The sequence below is a fragment of the Heterocephalus glaber genome, unplaced genomic scaffold (genome assembly GCF_053883595.1).
Source record: "Heterocephalus glaber isolate CG9 unplaced genomic scaffold, H.glaber_assembly_v1.0 deba00001472, whole genome shotgun sequence".
In the NCBI taxonomy this organism is placed as follows: domain Eukaryota; kingdom Metazoa; phylum Chordata; class Mammalia; order Rodentia; family Bathyergidae; genus Heterocephalus; species Heterocephalus glaber.
The window spans coordinates 91,871,485-91,895,194 of NW_028258315.1; the positions used below are offsets into that span (position 1 = coordinate 91,871,485).

Genomic DNA, 23,710 nt, shown 5'->3' on the forward strand with positions numbered 1-23,710 from the left:
GAAAAGTTGCAAAGATAGTACAGAGAGTATCTGTATACCCCTTACCTACTTCCATGTTTAGCATCTTATGTTACTGTGGTACATTTGTCAAAACTAAGAAAGCAACCAACATTGGTATGTTACCGTTGACTAAACTCCAGACCTTATTTGGCTTTTGGTAGTTTTTCCTGTAATGTCTTTTTTCTGTTCTAGTATTCAGTACAAGTTATCATATTACCTCATATCTCCGTAGTCTCTTTGGGTCTGTGATAGTTTTTCATTCTGTTTTTATGACCTTGATTGTTTTGAAGAGTACTGGTCAGGTGTTTCACAAAATACTCTCCAGATTTTTAAGACCATTTTCTATAAATGTTGTAGTTTTATAGGAAAGTGTAATATATACACACATTTTCATATATGCATTAAAACTCCTTACTCTTCACTGTATTGATAATAACCTTGAATTCTTCTCTTCATAAAGAAAAACCTCCAAAGCTAACATTAAAAATGGTGACTCCAAATCCAAGTCTTTTGCCATAGTGGCTCCCAGAAAGACAGAATCAAATCATGAAGCAGTCCACGCGCAACCATACTCTTCTGAGGGCTCCCAGGCAATAATGGTATGTTTCTTTTTAAAGGGTAATGATTTAGCAACTGTATTTTAAAAGGCAAGTTATTTATGGGGAAATAGTTACTAGAGATTTTGTTGTACAATTAATCCTATATTCTAAAGAAAGAATACTAGTGCAGGTAATTCCTTTAAGTTGACTTTGTCCACAGTGGACTATAAAATTGTTCATGAAATCAGTGTTGTAATAACTTCTTAGATTTTTATTTATTATTTATTTATTTATTTGGTACTGGGCATCAAACTTGGGACCTTGCACTTGTGAGGCAGGTGGCAGCACCAGAGCTAAATCCCTGGCTTAGATTTTTTTTTAAATTAATTTTATTGGTACATTTTATTGGTACATTTTAGGTATACAATTTGTTTACATTTATCATTGGGTGTTTTACCTGTACATGATATATCTTGGTTCTTATTTTTTTCCCCATTACCTGTGTGCCCTTCACCCCCTCCACCCTTCCCTATTTACATAGATTTCATTTCCGTTTTTTTTTTTCTTTTCTCATAGTTTTTCCTTTCCCTCTTTTCCTTTCCCCTTCCCCTCCCTTCACTCCTTCGTCTTTGGACCTTTTTTCCTATTTCAAATTATCAATTATTCATTTTAATCATTTTCAGGGCCGGGGATTTAGCTCAGTGGTTTCGCTGCCTGCTGCACAAGTGCAAGGACCGGAGTTCGATCCCCGGTACAAAAAAAAAGGCAGCATTTTAATCATTTTAACTCTTGTTTACACTATCAGTTTCTCACACTAGAGAAACTATTCAGTATTTACACATGTGTGTCCTATTTATTTCAGTTAAGAATATGGCCTTGATATGCATCCATTTAGCTATAAATGACTCTAGTTTTTCATTCTTTATGGCTGAGTAGTACTCCATTTTATAAAAAAAAGCACATTTTCTTTATCCAGTTTCCAGTTGATGGGCACTTGGGCTACTTCCAAGTTTTAGCTATTACAAACTGTGCCGCTATGAACATGGGTGCACATATATCACTGTGGTATGATTCACCCAATTTTTAAAAGATGAAATTTGCATGACATAAAATAAAATTTCTTAAAGTAAACAATTATATGTGTTTAGTACATTCACAAATGTGTACAACTGTCACTTCTTACTTAATTCCAGACATTTTCATCAGCCTAAAGGAAATCCTTTACTCATTAAGCGGTCATTTCCCATTTCCTCCTTCACTCAACCCCTGACAACTACCAGTGTGTTTCTGTCTCTATGGATTTACCTGTCCTAGATATAAATATGGAGTCATACATATGAATGGAGTCATACAATATGTGACCTTTTATGTCTGGCTTCTTTCACTGAATGTGTTTTTAAGATTCATCCTATAGCATGTATTCATACTTACTTTGTTTTTATGGCTGATTATCCCATTGTAATATATTCCACAGATGGTTTGTCCATTCATCCATCGGTGGACATTTGTGTTGTTTTCATTTCTTGGGTATTGCTATGAACATTTGTGTACCGGTATTTGAGTACCTGTTTTCAGTTCTTTGGGATATATACCAAGGAGTGGAATTGCTGGGTCAAATGGTAGTTCTGTGTTTAACTTTTTGAGAAGCCACCACATCATTTGCCAACAGCAGCACAGCAGCTGTCCTATTTTATAGTCCCATCAGCACTGCACAGCAGTTCATTTTATTCACATTCTCACTAATGCTTGTTATTTTCTATTTGTTTGTTTTTTTGGATAGGAGCTATCCTAAAGGGTGGGAGATGTTATATCACTGTAGCGTTAATGTGCATTTTCATAATCATTAATGATGTTGAGCATTTTTTCTTTTTCTTTTTTTCAACTTTATTTGTTTATTTTTTTTGGTACCAGGGAATGAACTCGGGTCCTTGCACTTGCGAGGCAGGCATTGGAACCACTGAGCTAAATCTCCAGCCCCCTTTTCCCATTTCTTGATGGGTGAACACACTCAGTGGCAGGAAATTCTTTTATTATAAATGGTTATGACAATAATACAAGAGTTACAGATATATTTAGAGTGAGCCAGTATTCCTGGGTGCTGAGGACCTATTTGCAACTGCAATAGAAGGAAAGGACTAGGGTATGGAATAAGCAGATAACTTTTAAGGTTCATAGGGCTGTGATGTCTTCAACAGGGAGGCCTCTGACGTATTCATATGGCAGTTTGCAGAAAGAGCTGCTGCTTCCTTGGTTGCTGTTGTTTCTCCTGGAGTTGTGAGTCTGGTGGCTGCTGTCCCAAGGCAGCTGGATCACAGCTATGCTCTTCACACAGGGTTCTTCCAAGCGAGGGCTCTAGGAGGGGCAACAGGAGAAAGGTCACTCTACTTACAGAGTGGTCCTCTGCTTTGCATGGGTTTCAGTCTGTAGTTCGCTGGCAACAAGGCAGGGTGGCAGACATAGCACAGGGACGTGGGAAGGAGCAGCTCTTCCCCTCATGGCAGGTGGGAAGCAGAGAAACACATTTTTATTTTTCTTTTCTTCCTTCTCCCCCCGCCCCCCTTCCTCTTTATTTATTTTTTTATTTTTTGTGGTGCCAGGGATCAAACCCAGGGCCTCACACACACTAGACAAGCATGTCCCACAGACTTGCATCCTCAGCTCTAATGCTGAGCATTTTCAAGGCAATTTGCATATCTTCTTTGGAGAATTGTCTGTTCTAATCCTTTACCCACTTCTATGTGGATTGTTATTTTTGTTGTTGAGTTTTAGGAGTTCTGTATATATTTTGGATATCAATCCTTTATCAAATATATGACTGGAAGTATTTTCTCCCTTTCTGTGGATTGCCTTTTTTTTTTTCTTTTTTTTTGGTACCGGGGATCGAATTCAGGACCTTGCACTTTCAAGGAAGGCGCTGGCACCACTGAGCTAAATCCCCGGCCCTGTGGATTGATTGCCTTTTTACTCTGTGGATGTTGTCTTTTGGTACACAAATTTCTTAATTTTTATAAAGCTTAATTTGTCTATTTTTTATTTAGTTACCCTATGCCTTTGGTGTCATAGCCAAGAAATCATCATCAAATTGAATTTATGTAGATTCTGCTTTATTTTTTCTTCTGAGGTTTTATAATTTTTGACTTTTTCAGGTCTTTCATTCAAATTGATTTGTATATGGTGTTTAGAAAGGCTCCAACTTCATTGTTTTGTATGTGGCTATCCAGTCTTCTCAGCACCATTTAATGAAAAGACTCTTCTCTCTTTATTGAATGGTGTTATGGTTGGAATGTCCCCACCAAAACTCATGTTAAAATTTAATCCCCATGTGAGGTATTAAGTGATGGGACTTGGTAGGGCCTAGAGGTAGTTAGGTCAGGAGTGTTCTGCCCTCAGAAATGGATTGGTCCATTCATGGATTAATGGGTTGCTGGCTTGAGAACCAGTTTGTTACAAAAGCCAATTTGGGGGCCAGGGATGTAGCTCAGTGTTTCCACCACCTGCCTCGTAAGCTCAAGGTCCTGAGTTCGATCCCCAGTACCAAAAAAAAAAAAAGAAAAGTCAGTTTGGCTCTTTTGGATGTGTTCCTTTTGCCATGTGATTTTCTGTGCTACCCTGGTACTCTGTGGAGTTCCAACTGGTGACAAGGTCCTCTAACCCTGGACCCCACAGGACCAAAACAGTGATCTGAATAGCCCTTTATTCTTTATAAATTTTCCAGTTATAGCAACAGAAAATGGATTAACATGAATGGTTGTATTACCTTTGTCAATGATCATTTGACTGTGTGTATTTCTGGGCTTTATGTTCTATTCCATTTCTCTATATCTGACTTAATTTCAGTACCAACTGTTTTGATTACTGTAGCTTTGTAATAAGTTTTGAAGTTGAGAAATGTGAATACCCTAGCTTTCTTCCTTTTCAGGATTGTTTTGACTCTTCAGAATTCCTTGAGATTCCTCATGCATTCTAGGATGTTTTTTCCTGTTTCAGCAGAAAAAGCTCTTAGGAGTTTGAAGGGATATTGAGTCTATATAGATTGTTCTGAGTGTTAGTGACATCTTAATGATATTAGTTGTCTAATCTATGAACATGGGATGTATTTCCACTTACTTATGTCTTGTTTAATTCCTTCTTTCCTTCCTTCCTCTCTTCCTTCCTTTTTTTTTTTCTTTTCCAGGTAGGGTTTTGCTCTGTAGTTCTATCTGGCCTTGAACTCACTGTGTAGCCCAGGTTGGCCTCAAATTTTTGGAGATCCTTCTGCCTCAACCTTCCAAGTGCTGGGGTTATAAGCATGAGATACCATCCCTGACCCCTCTTTCCTTCTTTCCTTCCTTCCTTTTGTGGTAATAGGGACTGAACCCAGGGCCTTTTCACTGAGCTACATTCCAGTCTTTTTTTATTTTTGAATCAGGGTCTTGCTAAATTGCCCAGGCTGAACTTGGATTTGCGACCCTCCTTCCTCAGCCTCCCAGAGTGCTGGGATTATGGGGATTTACCACCGTGTCCAGCTTTAATTTCTTTCAGCAATGCTTTGTAGTTTTCATTGTACAAATCTTTTGCCTTCTTAGTTAATTTCTGAGTATCTTATTCTTTTTGATGCCATTATAAATGGAATTGTCGCAGGCCGGGGATTTAGCTCAGTGTTTCTGCTGCCTGCTTTGCAAGTACAAGGTCCCGAGTTTGATCCCTGGTACCAAAAAAAGAAAAAATAAATAAAAGTAAAAATAAAAATAAATGGAATTGTCCTTATAATTTCTCCCATCCAAGTACTAACCAAGCCCTACCCTGCTTAGCTTCTGAGATCAGACAAGATCGGTTGTGTTCAGGGTGGTATGGCTGTAGACTATTCTTATAATTTGTGTTTCAGATTGTTCATTGTTAGTGTGTAGAAAGGCAACTAATTTTTGTGTGTTGATTTTTATCTCCTGTTACTTTACTAAATTCACTTCTTAGTTTCAACAATTTTTTGAGGAATCTTTCAGGTTTACTTACACATAAAATTATATCATCTGTGAATGGAGATCATTTTACTTCTTCCTTTATAGTTTCAGTGCTTATTATCTCTTTTTTTTTCTTGCCTAATTGCTCTGCTTACAGCTTCCGGTATTATGTTGAGTAAAAGTGGTGAGAGTAGGCATCTTTCCTTGTTTCTGATCTCAGAGGAAAAACTTTCAGGTTTTACCATTAAGTAGAATGGCTGGCATATGCAAACATAACAAAACACTTCCATAGTGACAATATTCCAACCATATGGATATCAGTCATAGAAAACTAGAGATTTTATCATAGTTTTTAAGTCTTTTTTTTTGGTCCAGGTAGTCAGTCTATACTTAAATATCAACCATTTTCCTTTTTTTGCTTTTCCCTTAAAATTTATATGTATCCAATACACTGGATTGAGAAAAGTATGTTTTTTATTATGCTGTATTTTCTTCTTATTTTTAAATTATTGTTTATATTTTCAATTAAAAATGTATAAAATAAATTTACATTGCTGGTCTTTTAAGAGTTATTACAGTTTTCTAAAATGTATACCTATAACTGTAGCAGTTCACCTATTTCAAAAATTTGGAATTCTGTTCATTTGTTATCTTTAAGACCACCTCAAATTTAAAGGCTACCTTATTGTACTTTAAAGTGTATTATAATAGTGTGGTAGTTAATAAAACACTATTTTTTTATTTTTGGTATCGGGGATTGAACTTGGGTCCTTGCGCTTGCAAGGCAGGTGGCGGAACTACTGAGCTAAATCCCTGGCCCTAAAACACTATTTTAAAAAAAAAAGTGGAATGTTTGGTGTAGGTTTTATATATATGATTTTTATTATATTAAGATAGTTTCGTTTTATTCCTAATTTGTTGAATTTTAAAAATTATGAAACAGCCATATGTGGTATTGCATGCCTATAATCTCAGCACTTGGGAGGCTGAGACAGAGAATTGTTGAGTTCAAGGCCAGCCTGGACTACATAATGAGACCTTGTCTCAAAAAAATATGTGAAACAATGTAGAATTTTTGAAAACGCATTTTCCACATCAAGGTGACATGTGATTTTTTTCCCATTCATTTTGTTCTTGTGTATTAAATTGATTATTTTGATGTGAACAATCCTTGTGTTCTAGGAATAAATCCCACTTGGTGACAGTTTTACTATTTTTTTCTTTTTGCTACAGCAGCATGTTATTCATTCAGTGTCCTTAATTACATTCACAATTTTTTTTTTTGGAACCAGGGATCGAACTCGGGTCCTTGTGCTTGCGCAGTAGGCGGCGAAACCACTGAGCTAAATCCCCAGCCCCATTCACAATGTTGTATAACCATCACCACTGTCTTCCAAATCTTTTCATCATTTCAGAGTCTGTTTTTATTAACAGACTGTTTTCATTAACAGACTCTTTTCATTAACAATAACGCCTTACTTCTTTTAGGTCCTCATAATGTCTCTACTTTCAGTCTCTATGAATTTCTCTATTTTACATAGAATCGTATAATCATATTCTCCTTTAGTGGTTGGCTTTTTTCATTTAGCATATTTTCAGGTTCATCCATGTTGTAACATGTGTTAGAATTTCCTCTCTTTTTATGGCTAATACTCCGTTGTATGTATGTACTACATTTTGTTTATCCGTTCATCTATTGATGGACATTTGGGTGATTTCTGCCTTTTGAGAATCATTGGTACACACATCCCTACTTGAGTCCCTGCCTTTAGTTCTAAGAATGTACCTAGGGATAGAATTGCGGGTAATGTGACCATTCTATGGTAATTTATTTTATTTTAATTTTTTTGTGGTACCGGGGATCAAACTTGGGTCCTTGCGCTTGCACAGCAGGCGGCGAAACCACTGAGCTAAATCCCCGGCCCCTATGGTAATTTATATTATAATTCTGTGTTTAACTTTTTGAGGGACATGTTCAATTTTGAGTTAATTTTTGTACATGGTGTGAGGAATGCTGTAATAACTTGGAAACATCTCTTCACTCAGAGTGAAGATAAATGTTTTTCCCAGGAGAAACCCATCATCATTGGCCCCTTGAAGTTACCTGATGTTCCAAAAGACCACCCTAGCAAACCAGACATGAGCAATACCGCAGAGTCACTAGCTACCATCAGTAGGGTAAATATTGATATCTTACCTGCAGAAAGGAGGGATTCAGTGAACAGTGACTTAGTTCAGAAGATTCATCCAGGACACTTAGATGCCTCTAATGAGCTGGAAGATAAATGCAACGTTTCCCAAGTGAAAGACGAGAGTCTGCAGGTTGACAGTGCCCAGCCTGAAAACTTGATTCCCACACAGACCTCTGATGATGGTAGTGGGGAAGGGACGGAAGCAGCGAAGCCATTACAGCCTCTGAGCAGAGATCAAAACCCAGAGGACCAGGTGAGTGATATGCAGTAGGACTGGGTTCCAGAGAGAGGGCTGGGATTGTGATTAACAGGGTGGGCATGCTTCAGTTGTTATGTTAGGAAAACCAGTTAGTTATTCTGTACCAGTGTAAACTTAAAAGTATATTTTGATCTCCCAGAAAAAACAAAAAAGTGTACTCAATAATAGTCACTCTCCATTCTTCCTTATCTTTAAACTTGACAGTTGTTCCTGTGCATTTGCTTATTCTGAGTATTTCATACATAGAATCATCCAGCTGATGGCTGTTTATGTCTGGCTTCTTTTACTTAGCAGTATGTTTTCAAGGTTTATCTGTGGTATAGCCTGTACCAGTATTCTTTTTTTTTTTCTTGCCAAACAAAATCCCTTGTATGTATCTGCGATATTTTATGTACCTATTTATCAGCTGATGAACGTTTATCATTTGGTGAACATTCGGATTGTTTCTACTTTTTGGCTATTGCTGACAGTGCTGCTGTGAACATTTGTTACATGTTTTTGTATGGATGTGTGCTTTCATTCTGTTTGGTATGTATCTAGGAATGGAATTGCTCAGTCATATGGTAACTATATTTAGCTTTCTTTTTCTTTTCCTTTTTTTTGTGATACTAGAGATTATATCTAGGGGTGCTCTACACTGAGCTATACCCACAGCCGTTTTTATTTTTTATTTTGAGACAGGGTCTTGCTAAGTTGCCTAGGCTGGCCATGAACTTGCAGTCCTTCTGCCTCAGCCTCCTGAGTAGCTGGTATTACAAGTGCATGTCACTGAACCTGGCTTGTGCTTAACTTTTTTAAAAAAACATTGTGGTACTAGAGATTGAACCTAGGACATTTGCACTGAGCTACATCCTCATGCCTTTTGTATTTTTTATGCTGAGGCAGGATCTTGCTAAATTGCTTAGGCTGGGCTTGAACTTGTGATCCTCCTGTCTCAGCCTCCCAGAGTGCTGGAATGTACCACCATGCCAAGTTATGTTTAATTTTTTGAGGAACTACAAAACTGTTTTCCCTGCTGGGTGTGAAGGTGCACACCTGTAATCCCAGCACTTAGGAGGCTGAGGCCAGAGGATCACTATGAGTTCAAGCCAGCCGGGGCTACATAGTGAATTCAAGCCTGAACTACAAAGCAACACTCTGCTCAAAAAACAAACCCCCCAAAACAAAACTTTTCCCTAAGAAACTGTATAATTTTAATTCCCAGAAGCAATGTTCGAGGGTTCTAGTTTCTCCACATCCTTGCCAACACTTGTCATTGTCCATGTTGAGTGGTGAGAGTAGGCATGCTTGTCTTGTCCCTGATAGGATCTATGTCTTACACTAAGCTTTTATAGCAGGTTTGTTTGGTAGAATTTAACGTCTACCATTTCCTCTATTATTTTGTTATTATTTTCATCTTCATAAAAATGGAATAACTTTTTTCAGCATTTTATTGGATTTCAGGGAGAAGCTCAAGTCCTTTGTTCATGTCACTCTGTACATATGTAAGCTTTATTTTGAATACCCTAAAGTATCACCAGTAGAGAAACATTTGTTTCTGTCTTTGGAGTTGGGTCATTTGTTATTTATTATATGGGTCTCCTTGTTCTAGAGTAGCAATGTTGTAAAATTAATCATTTACTGTGCTCTATTCTATGTCCGATATTAGGTATTCTCTTGAAAGAATAAATTTGTAAATTATTTTTACCTATAATTTTGTGCTTTCTAGAGATGTTAAAATGTTGTCTTAATGATAACGGCTGTCTGAATTGTACCAAATAATACGCTTTTCATAAAAATGTATGATTGTGGCGGGACATTGTGGAGCATGCCTGTAATTCCAGCACTCTGGGAAGCTGAGGCTGGAGGATCATAAATTCAAGCCCAGCCTGGGCAATTTAGGGCCTCAGCAAGACCTCGTCTCAAATTAAAATTTTTAAAAAGGGCTGAGGTATAGCTCAGTGTGAATGCTGAGTTCAATTTCCAGTACCACTGACTATGTAAATAAACAAATAGATAAATCAGTAAATAAAGTATTGATTGAATGATGTTCATTGACCAGTGTCCATCTTGAAAACTTGAATAATCTTGATAGATAAAAAATTTTTTTTAATAAATAGAAGAACCATCTTATGTTAATGTTTTGTGTGCATTGGTTCTAAAACTAGCTATCCTGGTCATTTTTATAACTTAAAAGGTGATTTATTTTATTATTACTGCTGCCACCAGTTGGTCATATTTTTTGAGCATCAGATATGTACCATCGTCCTCATTACTGTGAATGCCCCATTTCAGCTAACCTCAAATCACAGTACAGTTAGCACTGTGTCTATACATTGCACACCTGTGGATTCAACCAGCCACGGAGTAAAAATATTTGGAGAAGGAAAAATTTCATCAGCACTCAACCTGTGCAGACTCTTTCTTTTATCATCACTCCTTAGACAATACAGCATTACAGTTATTTGCATGGCATTTACATTGTTTTAGGCAATATAAGCAATCCAAAGATGATTTAAAGTATACAGGAGAATTTATAATTAAATGCCATTTTGTATAAGAGACTTGAACATCTGTGGGTTTTGGTATCTGGGGGGAGGGGAGTCCTGGAATCTGCCCCCCATGGATACCAAGGCCATACAATGTGTGCCAAGCATTAGGCCCATTTTCAGATGAGGAAATGAACTCAGGAAGATAGGCTTCTGACATATATCGGACTGTACACTCAGTGCTCTTTTTATTGTGCATTTTAGGATGTGTCCAGATAGCTGTTTACTTGGGCAGTATATTAATTTGACGTCATGTAACATTCATTTTCAGAATAGAAAGCCTATTAAAAGTAATGATTTTTAAAAAATGGAATCAAATGGGGCCGGGGATTTAGCTCAGTGGTTTTGCCGCCTGCTGCGCAAGCGCAAGGACCTGAGTTCGATCCCCGGTACCAAAAAACAAAATACAACCAAAAATGGAATCAAATGGAAGTAGTTTCTTCTGCTGTTGTTTTGTTTTTTTAATTTTTGGTGCTGAGCATTGAATCCAGAGCCTCATGCTTGCTAGGCAAACACTCTACCACTGAGCTAAATCCCCAGCCCCAGAAGTAGTTTCAGTTTAATTACAATTTGAGTAATTTGATTGAAAGAATTATTTCTATTTGGGGCAAGAGAAAAAAATCCAGAACAGTTTGTCTGTCAGCACTGCAAATGAACATTCAATCTGAGAAAGAGAACTATTCCTTCCCATTTTCATTTTGCAATCTTAAAAGTAGATATTTGGCCATTTGAAGTTCAAAAGACTATTATTCTGTGGTGGTCTTTGTGTATATTTGTTTCATTTTATTATATTTAAGGAGCAAGTTGCTGGTGAAGGCATTATAGAAAAGCAGGGCAGAATCCAGCCAAGTTTACAACCACACAGCTCTGGATCTGAACCTTCCCTGTCTCGACAGCGACGACAGAAGAAAAGAGAACAGGCTGAGCACAGTGGGGAGAAGAGCTACGTCAGCAGGTGTCTCCTTGCAGTAAGTCATTGTGCTACTATTTGGAAAGCTCGTTTTTCATGTGGAATGATTAATAACTGCCGAGAAGGCACATGAGAAATGCAAGGAACATATAGAGAAGAATGGCAATAAAGTATGTAGTATCAAAAAAAAAAGAAGAAAAAAAAGAATGGCAAGGACAAGAGGCTTAATATTAATTTTCAAATACCAGTGAGTTAGAAATGCAGAGAGGACTTTTACCTTCCCCAGCAAAGACAAATCATTTTGAAAGGAACAGGCTAATGAGGGTAAATCTTTGACCCTCTTAATGTTACATTGGTAAGCAGTTCTTCTCTCATAGTCTGCACAGTTCATCTTATTTGTTTTTTTTTTTTTTTGGTACTGGGGATCGAACTTGGGATCTTGCACTTGTGAGGCAGGCGGTGGAACCACTGAGCTAAATCCCCAGCCCTGCACAGTTCATCTTGATACCGTCTTTCTTAAAGTAACTTCCACAGATACCCTCTCTATAAGCTTCTTATTTGGTCACTCACTTTTGTCAGAGTCTCTTACACACACACAGACACACACACACACACACACAATGTTTTGAAGTTTTAGGGACAAGTTGCTGACATGTACATACAGCTCATGGTAATAGGGGAACTCTGAAGATGGCTGTATATGAAACTGATCATATCCCCCCACCTTCCTTAAAATTAAGTTCCCACAGGCATCCCCTCAACTTTTGCCTTCTCATCCCACTGCTGGAAAAGTGGATTCCACATCAGCACAACAGAATGCTGAATGCCAAAGTAGCACGGTCACTGGGTCTATGGGCAGTCCAAGGAGCAGTGGGATATCATCATCAAAGGTTTGTGAGAGTACATGTTGGGTTTTTACAAATCTGGCAAAGCTTTTTTGGTTGTACAATCCTGTGTGTGTTGTGGGATTTGAACTAACATCTAATAGCCCAGCTTTCTGCCAGACACTGGGAGAGCCAGCTTGGTGATTCTCAGCAGATGCTTAGATTGACATGGACAGATTCTGTTTTTGCACAGATAGTCATTTCCAGTTAACCAAGGAGACAGAGTACATTCTGAATATAAGAAATGAAAAGTTCCCCTTTGCCTTTCCAAGAATGGGTGTCTCCCCAAAACAAGGGCTGTGATCATTCCTCATGAGTAGCTCTCACCTGGGTGTGCATGGGTTTCTAGTGGGCTCTCCTTTAGAGGAAAGTGCAAGGCCTCTTTCTTAGTATTGTATGGTACATCACGCACTGTGTTACAGAAATGGTGAGTAGGAATGGACATGACTCTGTGACTTTCTTTAAAAGGATCGACCATTATCAGCCAGAGAGAGAAGGCGACTAAAGCAGTCACGGGAAGAGATGTTCCCCTCACTCGAAGGTGACCTTGTTTCTTCATCTAATTGACACTCAATGGTTTGGCTCATGAACTTAAACACTGATTTTGATTGTGAAGTGTTGACTTTTAAGGAGTCCATTTGGTTTCTCATAAACAGCCTTAATGAGGTTGAGATAAAGACCGTCTATTCCAATTTTTTGTAGCGTTTTTATCATGAATGGGTGGTGGATTTTGTTGAATGCCTGTTCTGCATCTATTGAGATGATCATATGGTTTTTCTCCTTGACTCTGTTAATATAGTGTATTGCATTTATTGATTTACGAATGTTGAACCATCCTTGCATCCCTGGGATAAATCCGACTTGGTCGGGGTGTATGATCTTATTGATGACCCTCCATATTCTGTTTGCCAGTATCTTGTTGAGGATTTTTGCATCTATGTTCATTAGGGAGATTGGCCTGTAGTTCTCTTTTTGGGTTGGGTCTTTCCCTGGTTTTGGAATCAAAGTAACACTTGCTTCCAGAAATGAATTTGGAAGCCTTGCTTCCCTTTGAATTTCCTTGATGAGTTTAAAGAGTAATGGCGATAGTTCTTCTTTAAATGTCTTGTAGAATTCAGCAGTGAAGCCATCAGGACCTGGGCTTTTCTTTGTTGGTAAATTTTTTATTACATTTTCAATTTCACTCATTGTAATTGTGGTGTTTAGAATTTCTATATCTTCTTCATTTAACTTTGGCAATTCATATGTATCTAGGAATCTTTCCATTTCTTCTGTGTTTTCCATTTTATTAGAGTACAGGTTCTCAAAGTAGGTGTTGATGATCCTCTGGATTTCTGCTGGGTCTGTTGTGACTTCACCTTTTTCGTTCTTAATTGCATGGATTTGAGCCTTTTCTTTCCTTTTTTTGATAAGGTTGGCTAAACGTTTATCGATTTTATTTATTCTTTCGAAAAACCAACTCTTTGATTCATTCATTTTTTGTATCATTCTCTTAGTTTCCATTGCATTGATTTCTGCTCTGATCTTTATAATTTCCTCTCTTGTACGAGCTTTGGGTTTGTTATGCTCTTCTTTTTCTAGGAGCTGGAGGTTCTGCATTAGGTTATTTATCTGAGTTCTCTCTGATTTCCTAATATGGACATTGACTGCTATGAATTTCCCACGTAGAACTGCTTTCATTGTGTCCCATAGATTCCTGTATATTGTACTGGCATTATCATTTACTTGTAGAAACTGCCTAATTTCTTCTTTAATTTCCTCTGTGACCCATTGGTTGTTCAGGAGTTGCTCAATTTCCATGTGTTTGTGGGAGTTTTGCGGTTTCTTATGTTATTGACCTCCAATTTTATTGCACTATGGTCTGATAATATACAGGGGGTAACTTTAATTCTTTTACATTTACTTAGACATGTCCTACGAGCTAGCATGTGGTCTATTTCAGAGAATGACCATGTGCAGCTGAAAAGAATGTGTATTCTGATTTTGTGGGGTGGAACACTCTATAGACATCTATTAAGTCCATTTGTTCAACAGCTTGGTTCAGTTCTAAAATTTCGTTGTTAATTTTTTGTCTAGATGATCTGTCTATTTGTGACAGTGGGGTATTGAGGTCCCCCACTACAACTGTACTAGTGCTTCTTTCTTTTTGGTACTGGGGATCAAACTCGAGTACTTGCGCTTGCAGGGCAGGTGGCAGAACCACTGAGCTAAATCCCCAGCCCATTAGTGCTTATTTGGTTTTTCATGTCCATTATTATTTGTTTTGTACAGTTGGGGGCATTCGTATTTGGTGCATATATATTTAGGATTGTCATCTCTTCCTCTTGGACTATTCCCTTCACAAGGATGTAGTGACCATCTTTGTCTCTCTTAATTAGTTTTGGTTTGAAATCTACTTTGTCTGCAAATAAGATTGCTACCCCTCCTTTTTTCTGGGTTCCTGTCACATGGAGAACTGTTTTCCATCCTTTTACTTTCAGTCTATGAATTTCTTTTTTTTTTTTTGGTACTGGGGATCGAACTCGGGTCCTTGAGCTTGCGAGACAGGCAGCGGAACCACTGAGCTAAATCCCCGGCCCTATGAATTTCTTTTTGAGTTAGGTGTGTTTCTTGTATACAGCGTATTGCTGGATTTTGCTTCTTAATCCATTCTGTCAGTCTGTTTCTTTTGGTTGGTGAATTGAGGCCATTAATATTGAGGGTTATAATTGATAGATATTGACTCATCCTTGTCGTGATGTTTTACTGTTGTTGGCTCTTTTATTTCTTATTTTTTCCCCCTTTCCCTTTAGTTTCTTACCTTGCCTGGTGGCTTCCCTCTGTTGGGCCTCATGGAGTTGTGACCTTCATTGTCTTTTTCTAGGATATTGCTTAGAATTGTTTGGAATGCTGGTTTGGTGTTCGTGAAATTTCTCAGATGTTCTTTGTTGTGAAAGTATCTAATTTCCCCATCGATTTTGAAAGATAATTTTGCAGGATACAACAGTCTAGGTTGAAAGTTATTTTCTTTTAGGGCTTGAAATACTTCAGTCCAGGCTTTCCTTGATTTGAAGGTTTGTGTTGAGAAGTCTCCTGTGATTCTGATGGGCTTTCCTTTGTAGGTGATTTGTTTCTTTTCTCTAACTGCCTATAGGATTTTGTTCTTCTTTTGGGTTTCTAGGATCAAGTAATCCATTTGGGAAATAGATTTAGAAGAGTTTTAACATTCCTTAGATGGTCAGGCGTGGTGGTGCACGCCTGTAGTCCCAGCACAGGGAGGCTGAGGCAGGAGTTTGAGGTCAGCCTGGGCTACCTAGATAGTTCAAGGCCAGCCTGAACTACATAGCGAAATCCTATCTCAACCAACCAATCAGTCAGTCAATCAATTTCTTAGACAAGTCTTTTTTTAAAAAAAATCAGCGTGGCCTATTGAACCTGAAATATACATCATCAGAGAAAGAGGGCATCAAAAAAAGTGCTGCCTTTGAGTGACAATAACTCCTGGGAGATTTCAGGCTGGAAATCAAGTAAATGTTTAGCTTGTTTCCACATCCAGTCTGCTGGTGGGATGTGTCCACAGGAACAGAGAGGAAGCCAGGGGAATGGTGTTGCCCTGTGCTGAGGGCTGTGCTCATTTCTATTACCTTGATTTAAACATAGTATTACTATAGCTGCTAATATTATGTTTCGGTAATATTATGTTTCTGTAGCTGCTAAACATCTTTCGGTAAACATCTTCAGGGCATTATCTCCTATTTATAGTAACTGCCAAAGGTGAGCCACGTATTCCCTTTCTGCTGGGGAAAAAACTGAGGTTCTGAGGGGTTAGGTAACTTACCCAAGATTGCAGAAGTGGTAGACCCAGAGCTAAGATTTGAACTGAGGTGTCAGACACCAGAGTGATGATGAAGATGTTTGAGTAACTTCTGGCTGGCCTTTGCCTGGGGTATCGTCTATTCCTACCAAAGCCCTCTTCAGTTAAGACCAGCCCACCACAAGTAACGACTGGGGTGTGTTGTTTTTTTAGGCCCTTCAGTGAGGAGAACTTCTCTGAGTGCAGTGGGACCGGGGAAACTGCAGGAGGAAGGCCATTCCCTCCCTGCCCGACGGTTCTCTTCTGACTACAGCATAACTCAGGTGCATTACCCAAAGGGAAAGGGTGGCTATGTCTGCATCCTTCAGCCTAATACAATAACCCTTTGTACAAGCCAGCTCCATTTATTTCAGAAACAGAGGCTGGCTAAGCTACACATCTTCACTCTTGATAAAGAAAGGAGCTGGTAAATAATAATTGAAAGGATAATGTTTGACCCATTAAGGGCATAAATTTTTCAGAAATTCTTTTAAATAATTGGCAGTCTACTTAAGACTCTTTCTCAGGTAATCTTTAAAACAAGATTGCCTAAAAGCTTTCACTATGCAACATTTTGCTTATTCTGCTGTGTTACTAGTATACGCATCTATGAGGCCAGATTTTAATCTCTTTTGCTAATTATCTCCTGTTTGTGTCAGTTTACCTTCTTGTCTATGGATGATGTAGACACACCATCTAGTATGATTGCAGTGTTTCTAAGCCATGTTCAACTCTCTCTGTATAATAAATACCCTGGGGATTAATTTTTCTGCCCTGTGAAAGTAATGAAGGTCTTTCTTTAACAGTATAATTTATGTATTTTACTAATTTAGGCTGCCATCTCCATTTCCTAAAGTTGTGACATTTGTGTTAATTATAGCAAGTAACCCTTTAAAGCCCTGTAGGAGTTTTATATATGAACAGAGTGAAATTGCCTCTAGGTGGCATCTGTCTAGTTTAAAATGCCAGTATTCCTTATGGAACAAGCCCTCTTCCTGTGAATTGAAACACTGGAACTAATTATGTACTGTCTCCTAGATGATTCACAGCTGAGATTCTCCAGGGCCATGTAAAACTTTATGTTAGTATTTCTTAGGCTTCACTTGTGAACTTCATGAGTGAACTGGGACATCATTGGATAGACTTTAATTTTTATATCTATTAGTTTCTCCTGTTAAATTGCATGTAGGTGTACATTGTGTTTTAATTGGATTTAAGACTAGCAAAACTATTACATTCTAGTTGTGTTGTCCTGTGGAATTTTGTTTTTTTAAACATTAATAGGAAAGGAAACTGATTAATTGTCTGTCTGAGGATGAGCTAAGTTCTTCTACCAGTTCAACTGATAAATCAGATGGGGATTCCAGAGATGGGTAAGTTCTTATTTTTCTCGTTCCCTTCAGAAACTATTTGTTTGAGTTGATCCTAAATGTACATTTGTAGCAGTATTCTGACCTGTAGTACTCACACTGATATTATAAATGTTTTATGGTACATATTACACTACAAATATCTCTTCAATGAACACATCTGGTTTTATAGTTTTAATTAGATTTGGAAAAGTTTGACTGTTTTTGTTAGTGTGTGTTTGTGATACATAATAAATACATCTGTTATGGGAAATTGGTTGGCCATTCCTCTTGCCCTCTTGGCGTTTCTGGTTAAATGTGTATTAGACTGCTTAAAGCTGTCCAAACCTCACTGATGCTCTGTTCATTCTTTCTCTTTTTAGGGTACTTGGGGTTGATTCTTTGCCTAGAGCTATATCCCCTGTCCTTTTGTATTTTTTATTTTGAGACATCTCATTAAGTTGCTAAGTTGTCCGGGAGAAGCTCAAACTTGGGATGATCTTCTTGCCTCATTCTCCGGGAGTGCTGAGATTACAGGCATGCACACCCCTGATTTCTGTTCATTCTTTTTACTTTTTTTTTCTTTGTTTCATTTTTCATAGATTCTGTTGATGTATTTTTGAGCTCACAAATTTTTCTTTTGTAGTGTTTATTCTGTTTATCCTATTTCATGTAGTTAACATAATTATATTTTCCATTTTTAGGAAGAATTTGGGTCTTCTTTACATTTTTCATCCCTCTCATTAACCAGTTCATGTGTTTCTCTATCATGGCCATATGAAATACATTTATAGTAACCATTTTAATGTCCTTATCTACTAATTTTATCACTTGTTTTCCTTTGGGTCTATTTCTATTAACTGAGTTTTTCTCTTTACAAATTGATGATGTTTTCCTGCTTCTTTGTGTCTCTGGTAATTTTTGACTGGATGCCAGACCCTGTGAATTTTATCTCACTGGAGGCTGGTATTTCTGTGTTTTTAAAAATATTTTTGAGCTTTGTATTTGGATATAGTTAAGTTACTTAGAATGATCGGGCAGGATTTGTACAAAGAATCTGAGGCTGCTTTTTTTAGGCCCTCTTCTTTTAAAGATTTCTCTCTCACTTTCTATTGGCAATAGTTGTCCTGAACTCTGTCTTTGGTTCTGCAGGCCAGACAGACTGTGGGTTTTTTCTTGTGCTTTGAGTTACCTTCAGCCTGACCTTAAGCTAAAAAGTGTTGATGTTCCAGAATCTACCTTGATTTTTTCATTCTTCATTGCCTTCACATAGTTGATTTTGTAGTTTTTGTATTTTGCATAGTGTTTATGGTTGTTATTTGTGTATTAGTCGGCTTACACGGACATTTGGAAACAGCATTTCCTAAAGGTCATTTTGCGTGTGTGTGTGTGTGTGTGTGTGTGTGTGTGTGTGTTTGTCTACTGGAGATCAAACCCAGGGCTTTGTAAGTGCAAGCACTCTGCCAGTGAGCTACATCCCAAACCCTGCATTTAATTTTAAATGAAGAATTTTTGCGAAGCCAACTAAATAACAGGAGGAATTTTTCTTTCCAGGAAAAGTCATACAAATGAAATAAGTGACTTGATGCAATTAATGACTCAAACCCTTAAACTGGACTCAAAAGAGAGCTGTGAAGATCTCCCAGTACCAACTCCGGGGGCAGAATTCAGACTTCATCGGAAGTATCGGGACACGCTGGTACTTCATGGAAAAGTTGCAGAAGAGTCAGAGGAACTGCGTTTTAAAGAACTGCCTTCAGGTGATTGGTTTAGTCTTTTACAGCAAACTAGAAAATGTATTTATTGGAGACATGTCAAATCAAGGAGCTAATAGAAAAGATATATATTATTTTATGCAACAGATAGGTTCTGAAAATTTTCATGAATATTAATTTTTAAAGATAAATGTAAATAAAATTGTATAACGTGATTAGGATTTTTTCAGTGAATTTTCTTCAAGTTAGACTTGTTTTTAGGAGATGGTTTAAATTTAGGAGCTAATAGTGAGACATGAAGCTTCACATAAATTTTAGTCATTAAAATATTAGACTGGGGATAAAGCTCAGTGATAAGAGTACTTGCCTAGCATATGCAAAGTCCTGGTTTGATCTCCAGCACCACAAAAAAGAAAAGGAAAGATCCCAAGATAAATTTTTAAAAGACATACATATTTTATATATATATATATATATATATATATATATTTAAACCAAATCTATCAAGATTTTAAAAAAACAGTTTTAAAAATATTGTGCTGTTAAAAAAAAAATATTGTGCTGTTGAAAATGTTTATTTTCCCTGTTTTTGTTACTGTTTTTTAGCTGTCATGCCAGGTTCTGAAAAGATCAAGAGAATACTTGAAGTCTTGAGAGCTGATGTCATCCAGGGCCTCGGGGTTCAGCTTTTAGAGCAGGTATATGATCTTTTAGAAGAGGAGGACGAAATGGAGAGAGAGGTGAGTGTCTTATTAGTTGTACTGTGCTGTTTATGTTATAGAATTTTTTTAGCATCCTTTTGAAATATAATTTACATGCCATACAATATGCCCATTTAACAGGTATGTTTAAATGGTTTTGTGTGCATTATTTATTTATTCATTTTTCTTTCTTTCTTTGGTACCAGGAATTGAACTCAGGGCCTTGCACTTGCCAGGCATGCACTGCACTGCTGAGCTACATCCCTGGCCCTATTTTTTATTTTTTTATTCATTAAGTTTATTGGTACATTTTAGGTATACATTATGATCACATTCATCACAGGGAATTTATACCTGTACATGATATATCTTGGTTCTTGTTTTTCCCATTTCCCTTCCCTCCCTTCCACCCCTCTCACCTCCCTATTTACAAAAGTTTTGTTTCCGTTTTTTCTCCTTTTCTCGATGGTTTTAATATGTCCATAGAGTTATAGTCATCACCGCAATGTAGAACATTTTCACTAATCCCCCGAAGAAACCCTGTACCTGTTAGCAGTCGTTCTCCATTGTCTCCTAAATTGCTCGTCCCTAAACAACCATGGATATTTTCTACTCTCTATAGATCTGCCTGTTTTGGATAGTTCATTTAAATGAGGTCTTAAAAAAATGTAGTCTTTTTGTTTTTGCTTCTTTGACTCACCGTAATGTTCTCAAGGTACATGCTTGTTGTAGCTTGTATCAGTACTTTATTCCTTTATGTGGCCAAATAATGTTGTGTGGATTTTGTTTATTCATCAACTCATGGACATTTGAGGGTCTTCTGCTTTTTGGCATGAATAATGCTGCTGTGAACACGCATGTCGAAGTTTTTGTGAGGTTTACAGTTTCATTGGATATATATGTAGGAGTGGAATTTCTGGGTCATTTAGTAACTTTACATTTAAACATGAAATTTCAGACAGTTTTCCAAAGTAACTGTACCAATATACATTACTACCAGCAGTGCAAGTGCAAAAAGTACCAATTTCTCCACGTTTTTTTTTTTTTTTTTTGTACCAGGGATCGAACTTGGGACCTTGTGCTTGGAACCACTGAGCTAAATCCCCGACCCTCCACCTTCTTGTTATTACCACATTATTTGATTATAGTCATTCTATTGAGTGGAAAGTGGTATTCATTTTGTAAAGTGGTTTGTTTTGCATTTCCCTGTTGACTAATGATATTGTACATCTTTTCATCTAGTCTTGGCCATTTACATATTTTCTTTGGAGAAACAGCTATTCAGTTCCTTTGCTCATTTTATTTTATTTATTGTTTGAGCCAAGGTCTCACTTTGTAGTTCAGGCTGGCTTTGAACTCATGGCAGTCCCTGTGCCTCTGCCTCCTGAATGCTGGTATTACTAGTATGTGCCCCTACACCTGACTCAAGCTTTTTGACCATTTTAAAATTGGAGTACTTATCATTGAGTTGTAAGAGTTCTTCTGTATTCTGGATACAATTCTCATATCAAATATATGATTTGAAAATATTTTCTCCAAATCTGTGGGAATGGAACAATGTCTGTCTCTTTCTCTCTTTCTTTTTCTCTTTCTCTCCTTCCTTCCTTCCTTCCCTCCATTACTAAGGATTGAAACTAGAGCCTTGTGCATGCTGGGCAAGCATCTACCACTAAGCTACCTCCTCACCCCTATGCTTCTTTTTTTTTTTTTGGTACTGGGGATCAAACTCGGTCCTTGTGTCTGCGCAGCAGGCGGCAAAACCACTGAGCTAAATCCCCGGCCCCTCCCCTATGCTTCTAATGGTGTTTTTTGAAGCATGGAAATTGCTCTTTTTTTTTTTTTCACTGAATTGCATACTTTATTTTCACATACAAGTAGATATTAATAAAGAAAATATTTAAAAGCACTCTTCTTATTTCTATGAAAAAAACCAAAATTTCTGGGCTTATTTGTTTGTTTGTTTTTTGTTGTTTTATTTTGTTTATTAAGACAAGGTTTCACTATGTAGTCCAGGTTAGCCTTGAACTCACTATAGAGTCCAAGTTGGCTGGGAACTTGAAATTATCTTGCCTCAGCCTCCAGAGTTCTGGGATTACAGATGTGTGCCACTATGACTAGCTACAGGCTACTTTTAAAGGGTTTCTAGAGAGGATTTAAAAGTTACATAAAATTTGCTATCTACCTGCTGATAGCTAGCAATCCGGGAGCTATATTCTTTCAGTCATCCTTCATTTTCTTGTCTCCTTCCTATGTCTTTTTTATTCTGCTTCAATGTTTGGTTCTATGCTTAATTCTCTTCTTGGTGAAATAAGTCACTTCAAAACAATTTGCTTTAACTATCATTTTCTTTGTCAAGGTTGCTTCAAATCACTCTTTAGGTCTTGAATCAAGTATGTCCAGATTCACATTTATAATTGCTTACAGGATATATCACAAATGTTTGCATTAGTTATTACAAGCATAACATATCACAAGCAAAACTCATTTTTCCAGCTTCACTTGAAATGGGCTCAAGTACTTTCTCTCTGTTATCCTTAATAGCTCAAACCTAGGGTTTTTTTCATCTCAGCTCAATGTAGTACTTCACATCTGTTAACCAAATAAGATAGGCCTTACAGTTCTATTCTGTACTCTTTTAAAATGTCTTTCAATTACAGTAGTTTGGTTTCCTTCCAGTCACCAGAGTTCATTCATCATCTGAAACCTAAGATTATTGTGGCTTTCCTGTGCTGTTTTGTTTGTTTGTTCCTCCCCCCCCCATTAAGTTTATCGGTACATTTTAGGTATACAATACAGTTACATTCATCATTTGGGATCTTGTACCTTTACATGACTCTCTTGGTTCTTATTTTCTTTCCCCTTCCCCTGCCCTCCCTTTACCCCCTCCACCCTTCCCTATTTGCAAAGATTTTGTTTCCATTTTTTTCCTTTTCTCATATTTTTTCTTTTCCCTTCTTTCCTTTCCCCTACCCTTCCCACTTCCCCTGCTCCTTTAGACCTTTACTTCCTATTACACAATATCAGTTATACATTTTTAAAATTAAAATATCAAGACCTAGGAGACATTACCACAGATTTTACAGAATTTAAAAGGATATAGAAAGCATAGGAAATTGCTCATTTTGATGAAGTCTAATTTATCTATTTTTATTTTGCTGCTTGTGCAGTTTTTTTTTGTTCGTTTGTTTTTTCTGCTTGTGTTTTTGTTAGGAATTCATTACCAAATATGAGTCATGAAGATTTATCTTGATATTTTCTTCTAAGAATTTTATACATTTATTCCTTACATGTAGGTCTTTGGGACACATTTTGAATTAATTTTTGTAGGTGACATGAAGTACAGCTCCAACTTCATTCTTATGTATGTGGTTGTCCTGTTGTCTCACTATCATTTGTTGAAAAAACTTCTTTTACCTTGTCAAAAAATCAGTTCATAGGACTGGAAGTCCCATTTGACCCCGCTATTCCACTGCTGGGGATCTTCCCCAAAGAATTAAAAGAATCATACCACAGTGATATATGTGCACCCATGTTCATAGCAGCACAGTTTGTGATAACTAAAACTTGGAAACAGCCCAAATGCCCATCAACTGGAGACTGGATAATGAAAATGTGGTTTTTTTATAAAATGGAGTACTACTCAGCCATCAAAAATGAGAAATTAGAGACATTTATAGCTAAATGGATGCACATTGAGGCGATACTCTTAAGGGAAATAAATAGGACACACATGTATAAATACTGAATAGTTTCTCTGGTGTGAGAAACTGAAAGTGTAAATGGGGACTAAAATGTATGATAGGTCATGTGAAATAGGAAGAAAAGGGGCAAAGGGGAAGGAGGTGGGAGGGGTAGGGGAAAGAA

General features: G+C 37.3%; 1 protein-coding gene across 3 annotated transcripts in view; it reads left to right on the forward strand.

The window, feature by feature from the left end:
• The window catches only part of Nek4 (NIMA related kinase 4), a 47,336-nt gene that overhangs the window by 8,336 nt on the left and 15,290 nt on the right, over positions 1-23,710 (forward strand). For all 3 annotated transcript variants that reach the window (XM_087182447.1, XM_004864378.3, XM_021244027.2), the window contains exons 6-14: positions 461-599; positions 7,523-7,921; positions 11,253-11,423; positions 12,106-12,255; positions 12,718-12,790; positions 16,256-16,365; positions 17,366-17,454; positions 18,985-19,190; positions 19,752-19,885. In XM_087182447.1, coding sequence (XP_087038573.1) covers positions 461-599; positions 7,523-7,921; positions 11,253-11,423; positions 12,106-12,255; positions 12,718-12,790; positions 16,256-16,365; positions 17,366-17,454; positions 18,985-19,190; positions 19,752-19,885 — 1,471 coding nt within the window. The remainder of the gene's footprint in view (positions 1-460; positions 600-7,522; positions 7,922-11,252; positions 11,424-12,105; positions 12,256-12,717; positions 12,791-16,255; positions 16,366-17,365; positions 17,455-18,984; positions 19,191-19,751; positions 19,886-23,710) is intronic.